Source organism: Hyposmocoma kahamanoa, unplaced genomic scaffold (assembly GCF_003589595.1).
Source record: "Hyposmocoma kahamanoa isolate Upper Pololo Valley unplaced genomic scaffold, ASM358959v1 93, whole genome shotgun sequence".
Taxonomy (NCBI): Eukaryota; Metazoa; Arthropoda; class Insecta; order Lepidoptera; family Cosmopterigidae; genus Hyposmocoma; species Hyposmocoma kahamanoa.
Window position 1 is genome coordinate 22,606,421 of NW_020654810.1, and position 7,625 is coordinate 22,614,045.

At 37.9% G+C, this 7,625-nt stretch overlaps 1 protein-coding gene across 2 annotated transcripts in view; it reads left to right on the forward strand.

Annotated features, from left to right (window-relative positions):
- The first annotated feature begins 1,509 nt into the window (after positions 1-1,509).
- The window catches only part of LOC113237380 (ephexin-1), a 39,723-nt gene continuing 33,607 nt past the window's right edge, over positions 1,510-7,625 (forward strand). Inside the window, exons 1-3 of one of the 2 annotated variants that reach the window (XM_026473810.1) lie at positions 1,510-1,672; positions 2,827-3,319; positions 4,537-4,604. In XM_026473810.1, coding sequence (XP_026329595.1) covers positions 1,633-1,672; positions 2,827-3,319; positions 4,537-4,604 — 601 coding nt within the window. In that variant the 5' untranslated portion in view covers positions 1,510-1,632. The other variant, XM_026473811.1, reaches the window with a different exon arrangement.

Consider the following 7,625-nt stretch of genomic DNA (forward strand, 5'->3'; position numbering starts at 1 on the left):
TACATAAATTGGCGACTTAACTTCGCAAAAGTCTGGCAACACTGGTAGCCACTGCGTGGCAACAAACGCCGGTTTGTGTGCAGTCAGATCGAAGGAATTACAATTACAGGCTGGTGAAATTACAGGGATATGGTGAAATTGAAATTACTCGCCAACTTATGTCTCAGGGTGACGGGCGCAGTGGCGGTGCGTTTGTTGTGTAATTGTTGTTTTTGCGTTTAGTTGCGTTGCAATTGCTATGGACAGGCGTGTCGCTTACCACCAGACGCACGACTTGTTCGTCCCGTTTCTTGATATCATAAAAAAATTGTACTACCGGGAATACTACTGTTTCTGATTGCGCCATTTTTTCTGCAAGACGCGTACACCTCTAATTATATACCTGTGCATTAAATTTTAAAACCACAAATCAGTGTTAACTAGTAAATAGTCATAAAGTAGGTAAACCAAATAAATAAATTTTAAAAAAGATGTGATGTTGTCTAATATTTTTTTTTTACATATATATATTTTATTTTTAATATTATGAACCATTTTTTTTTAATTTTGTAATTGTCGTAGTTTTTATAATTACATACCATAGCAATTGTCTTTTTTATACTGTTGATTTTTATCTCTTTGTTGTACTGTATTTACCTAGTGATAGCCAGTGAGTGGAGGAACGCTCGATCCCAAACTTAAACATTTTATATAAGTAGCAAGTACATACAATCATTGAAATAAGTTTTTTTTTTATGTAACGTACTCATTGTTTTTAATATTGCTGTATGTGTATATGAATTGTTGTTGAAAGTTTGTGCCATCTACCACGTTCCCGTGCTAGCCGCATCCATTGACCCCCCGCGACGCGTACTATGTCGTCGACCCACCTTGCCCGACGCTTCTTTTACCCATCCTCGGCCACCAATCAGTCGATGTCTTGCTCCACCTGTCATCACCTTGCCTTGCTAGGTGTCCCGCCCAGCCCCATTTGAGTTCCATGATCCGAGTTCCAGCATCCTGGACTTTCGTCTGTCGTCGGATCACAATGTTCGGAACTCGGTCTACAAGGCTGATGCCGAGCATGATGGCGCGCTCCATGGCCCTCTGTGTAACTCTCAACCTGTATACAGTCTCCTGCGTGAGCGTCCATGTCTCGGCACCATACGCCATGGCGGGCAGAACACACAGATTAAACAAGCGGGTCTTCAGACATTGTGGAACCTGATTTGATTTAAGCTGGATTCTTTTTGAGACCTCTTTAGGCTGATGCTCTTTGCCAAAGGACAGAACATGTCCGAGGTAGACGTACTGGTCGACTCTCTCCAGCCTCTCATTTCCCATCGTGACAGTGGTATTTGAGGGACTGGAGATGCACAAAATAAATATATAAATATTATGGCAGTACAACGTCATGATATTCAATAAAAAATAAATATTACTCAGTTGAGTTTGTTTTGGTGGCTATGTTAAAACAGACTATTTCCCGCTGATGATAATGTCTACTAGATTATATTTATTAACTGTATTCTCGTTTGCCTGTAGCCTGCGAATGCGCCACCGATACCAGCGCTTCCGTCGTCCCGCCTTCCCACACCACCCAGCGGGGGTCAGTACACCCTCACCAAGATCGCCAGCGCCGCGCAGAAAAAGATGCGTCAGATCAAGCGAAATCTCACTAAAAGATATTCAGGTTGGTTTTAAAAAATAAACTTTAGATAATAAAGAAATTGGCAATTTATTTTAGAATCATCATTCTTACCCTTGGCTAGAGCAGTACAAGGTAATTTGTGATTGTAAGTAATACCACCTGTTGATTCGCAAGACAAGGTTGCTAATTAAGAAAAAAAAAACGTTAACTAAATAAACGTTCCGATACCGGGAATCGATTCCGAGCCTCCTGGGGCGAGACAGGTATCCTAGCCACTAGACCATATCGGATCAAACCACGATTCTCGAAAGTGACAATATCTTTTTTAATTAGTAAAAACTAAGGAACAGTTTTTAATATTTTCCATAGAAAATTCATGCATTCAAAAAATTTGTTAACAGTAAATTTAAACTTTTGTATTTTAAGATAGATATGTATACTTCGACAAATTTAAAATATTTTTTATTTGATCTTATCGGTTCTTACTTTCTTTTCTTTTTTTTTCATTTACAAAATAACACAATTTATATTTTCTTATTTCGGAATGTTGTGTACAGTTGTCATTGGAATGCAGATTTACTGATGTTTTCCTTTGTATTGTTCTAAGAATAGTGTTTTTCTACTCCCGTATCTTAATCTGTCAATTAGAATTTCTTAAACCATATCACAAAGGCGCTCTTTTTAGTTCTTAATCAAAATTCTGTTGTCTATGGTATCCGCTACTGAACTGAAAAATTTCATTATAGTTCAAGTTCAGAACACAGAACTATGACTTTCAAAAAAAGAACGTCGTATTTTTGGTAATTAAAATATCAATGACGACTTTACTCAAACGCTCTACTGCCTCCAGATTGGTTAAATTGTCCTAAAGATCTTGCCACAAAAAATGATTGGTTAAAATATAAACATTCCTTGGCCACTTCTATTCTACCTGTTTGGTTTTTTGTTTTGAAGCGTTTGTTTGGCTTTTATTTGAGTTTGTTGTTATGGATTCTTAACAAAATATAGACAAAATATACATTAAATATTGATTGTGTTATAGTTGTGTCATATTATTTTATTTACTCGTAGAAAAAATAATTAAATCTTAAAATACGGTACTCGACTAAAAGAACCCTCAAATATTACATTGATTGCCTACCTGCTTTCAGTAATCTGTATTATTACATTAAAAATAAAATATATTTGTTTTACAGTGGCTATGGACGGAAACCCATTCAGCAAATTCACATCCAACACTACAAACGGTACTTACGACGTACCGAAAACAAAGAAGGCTCCAATCTACGCCAATTGCGAGAAACCTGAGATCCAGCACATTTATAGCAATATTAACTTCAATGATATGAAGCCTGTACTTAAGACTGAACCTCCTTTAATCAAGGTCACTGGATCGTTTAGAGAGGAATTGAAGACTGTTACTGAGAAAAGGCTTAGCAATGGAGATGTGCCTCCACCGTTGCCCGAGAAGCCGCCTCCGGAGAAACCTACAACTCCTACAAGTGACGTTAATAAGAAAGACAGCGGAACATTATCAAGAAAAGCATACTTTTCGTTTAAGTCGCGTTTTAGACGATCTTCATCGATGGCCGTTGATATCAACTCGGATGTGCCAAGTGCATTGAAGATTACAAACTCGACGTTCTATTTGACGGATTCGATGGATGGTGACTCTGGATTTAGCAATTGGTGAGTTTTTTTTTAAATTTAGCGCCTTAAAATTAGACTTTATTATTAGAGATTAGTGTTCTGTAATTGACCCAAGATAAAGGTAGTGGGATAGGGCAGGGGGTAATAACCATACATTCTTTTATAGAGATTACGGACAAAATTAAATTTTTTCTAGCGCTAATACGTGGGTGTAATGGACAGAATTCCAAATAATGTTATTACTCTTGTTCATCTTAAATTAGAAACTATGACTAATCATTATCAAGATTTCATAGTGTTTAACATTACGATAGTGTGAGTTTTGGCGACAGCTGTTCTGATAGTAATCGAGTCTTAAGGCACTTCCATTGTTTTTTTCTTCCGTGTGGCATACCGTCTGGCACGGTTTGCTGGAAGTCGTTGGTTCGAGTCCAGCCGGAGCCGAAGGAGTTTTTTCTTAGTCTTCGATCTTTTTATTAATAATTATGGCAAACTAGTGGAGCAATTTCACAAAAACAATTGACTATCATGGTGGTCAAACATCGTGACATTCAATAAACTTAAAAGTTATATTTATTAAAGCGACATCTGTAGTCGGCTGCTGGTAGCTGTAAAGGTACCTGGCTAAGTGAATAAATAGATTTCTCACAGATGGCGCTACGGCAAAAAGTCGTTACAAACCATTTACAAACCAAAAACTTAGGTCTGGTACGGTTTACTGGAAAACATTGGATCGTGTCCAGCCCGATCGAATGATTTTTTTGATATAAACTTTTTACCTTACAACACAATTTAAAACTTTGTTTTAACTCAAAGCTTAGACGTTTTCCTAACCGAATTTGTAAGCTTCAAATGAAAAAGCGTTTTTTCATAAGCACGATTATTTGAAAAAGTACGTTTCAAATTTATAAACCGTTTTTTTTCATCTCTGCGTGTGAACATAAAATACACACCATACACCACCTCACCTCTACACTAGACTACGCGCGTTTGCGCACAGCATCCGATTCGCATTCGAATCCGAGACTATACAAATCTAAAAAACTCGGACCCACTTCTTATGTCGCTTGTGTACTAAGTCCAATTCGAACCCGAGAAAATGCGACTATCCCTTGTACAACTTAACATAAACATGTGACATTTCGGACCGTCATAATTTTTGGATTCGGAACTGATACGAATCGGACGTAATGCGCAAACGCTCTAACGTCTAACAGCAGACGACAAATAAGCCAATCTTTGAAATTTGTCCGCAGCAGCGACAACGGGCAGCCAGGCAGCACCGAGACGCTGTCCCCCACGGCGCCCGCACGTCGCCGCGAGGGTAGGCTTCGCGTAGGCATGGCGGAGTCGTCGCCGTGCTTGGCGCCGCCGCCGGCGCCGATAGAGCGCCCCGCCGTGCCCCCGCCCCCACCACCCACGTCCGCCCCGCACACACAGACCGACCTTAGCGCTGTCAACGAAGGTAACAGGCGGCAACTGGACTGACACACCGTTTTAGAACCTGTCTGTACATTATTTTAATATAGTCTTCTCTTTTCCAAAATTCTCTCCAGTGCTAACTTCTTTACGCAAGCCCCTATATTAAATTCGATCTAGTAACAATAAAATATTGTAACTTAATCCATTTATATCTCAACCTCAAATAATCTTCATAGGTTAGCAAATTACACTTGAAATTGTCACTTTGACTAAACTGCTTTTCATTCGAAGACAGATTCCTACTGAAGACTAAGTAGGAAACTCTAAGGGTAGCTCTTTAGAAATAAACATTTGTGCACGTTTATAATTGAGGCTAACGGCGCCAAAGTGGGGTAATGCAATGCATACAGAAAATGAGAGACTGGTAATGAGGGATTTACATTTAGCCAAAACTTGTAGGGCTAATACGATAAGACTTGCGCAAAAGCGACATAAAGCGCGAGATCTCTATGCGAGGGTTACCTATCAGTACTCCGAAATGACATTTTCCAGAAATAACGCTCGCTCGAATTTTCATAAACTTGAAAGTAATTTTGAGAGGAAAATGTTTTTTGTCTTAAGCTTAACTTAAGCTAACCTAACCGAACCTAATCGTGTCTTTGCGATAGACATTCATCACATCCTGAAAGAACAACGGTTTCGTTATAATTCGGTGTAATGAAAATTCGAACAAACGATATTTCGGGAAAAAAAATCGAGTTTGTGATAGGTTACCCTATGGGAGAATAGCAGAGACGTTTTATGTCGCTCTCGCGCTAGTCGCCCCCTGTCATGCTAGCACTGTTGAGAAAGGTGGCAGGCAGACGTTAACAATTACTGTAATATAGTATCTGAAAGAGGTATAATTTAACTAATTAAAATGGTAAACTACAAACAACATCTTAAACCACATTTTTATAATCGTCTTGAAAAATTACATTGAAATCACATACGAGGTGTTCACTTTAAGACGACGATATCTATCTAGTCATAGTAGAGCTCCTTGTGTAAGGGTTCGTCCAGGAAAGTGCTGCCACCTTACCTATTTCTGTCGCCAAACAGTAATGTGAGCAATAATGCGTTCCAGTTTTGAGACTTGTCAAGTTCAAAGTGACGGGCGCAGTGGCATTGCCCCTCAGATCTTTGTGATTTAAATTTCTTAGTGGCACTGCAACTGCAATGGACAGGCGTATCGCTTACCATCAGGCGCACGACGGGTTCGAGTCCCGGGCCGGGAGAAATATTTATATGGCCTATTATTTCTGTCGTGAGTTTGGTGTATCTTGTCATTGTCTACCTATGAGTGTGTATGTTATTATTATTATTATTTATTATATGACCAATATCTTTTTATATATGAAAATAGAGTCCAAATATACAATTATTATGTACTTTAGTATCATTTCAATTAATACTGAAAATAATATTTGGGTGGTGTACACTTTTGCCTCTATTTACAATATTATTTCGAGACCCAGACAACTTGCAAGAGCTAAGCGAGTTCACCTTGCCTATAAAAGTCTGAAGAAAGAATATTCTGTCCACACTTGATCATGGTATTTTAACCTTTAACCATAGATGGCCTGTCTTAATTCTGTTACATACTCATTTCCAATATTGTACACTCGTAATTTACTTACCGAAACTCTGACATCTTTCAGTTGACGTCTGTGAATTTAATTCGTAACAAAAGTATTATATTTCATTCGATAATATATAAAGTACAAGCTATTTGCTACAACGAAGACAGCGCTAAACAGAGGTCAGTGAACTTCTTCGCTGGAAATAAGTAACTTTTGGAAAAAAATATGATAGAAAAACTAATTTTTCCATTTAAATAATTTTTTTTTTTTTTGTAAAAAGCCGACCTCAAAAATTTGTGGAATTATATCTATTTGCAAAAGTTTTATTGAAATTGGTTAACGAAAAGTGGGTGAATCCAATAAATCGGATTCATCCCTAATTCGCCATCTTTAGAGGTGGAATTCTTCAAATTTGAGAGCTTTGAGAGCCTGTGAAAGAGTTCGTCCAGGGAAGTACTGTCACCTTAGCTATTTCTGCCACCAAGTCTTAGAGAATGGAAATAATAAAGGCAAGCAGCAATGTAAGCATTATGACTTGTCAACTTATGTCTCGAGGTGACGGACGCAGTGGCAGTTCCCATAAGATTTTTGCGTTTCAAAGCTCTGAGTGGCACTGCAACTCTCATGGACAGGCGTGTAGCTTACCATCAAACGCACAACTCATTCGTCCCATTACTTGATATTATAAAAAATAAATAACTCCATCTATCAAAAATTAAACAAGGAAGGATGTAATTTTTATGAAGAGGCTGTATGGTGAAACCTTTGTTTATCCAACTAAATGGGTGAAAAATTTATAAAAAAAGTTGTCAAACAGACGGCAAAAGAAGTTGACCTACGTATATCTGTCTCGGGGTGATGGACGCTGGGCAGTGCCCATATGATCTTTGCGATTTTAAGCTCTGAATGGCACTGCAACTGTTATGAATAGGCGTGTCGCGTACCACCAGGTGCACGACTTGTTCACCCCGTCACTTGATAGTATAAAAAAGTTACAAAACCCTATACTGTAGTAAATAACATTTTTATAAAAAAATCCGACCTTAAAATTTCGTTACATCTATTTGCCAAAGTTTTATTGAAATCGGTTACCGGAAAGTGCGTGAAACAATACAATACAATCAATACACTTATTTCTCTCAATAAGATATAGTTACAGTGTATTAATACTTTAAAAAATACAATTTTAATTACTTAAAAATAAAAATAACAACAACAAGTGTCTTAGTGAGAGCTGAAGTATGTACTGGGTTTGGAATATTTTCTTCCAATTTAAATGTAACCAATATTGTGGTACCCTC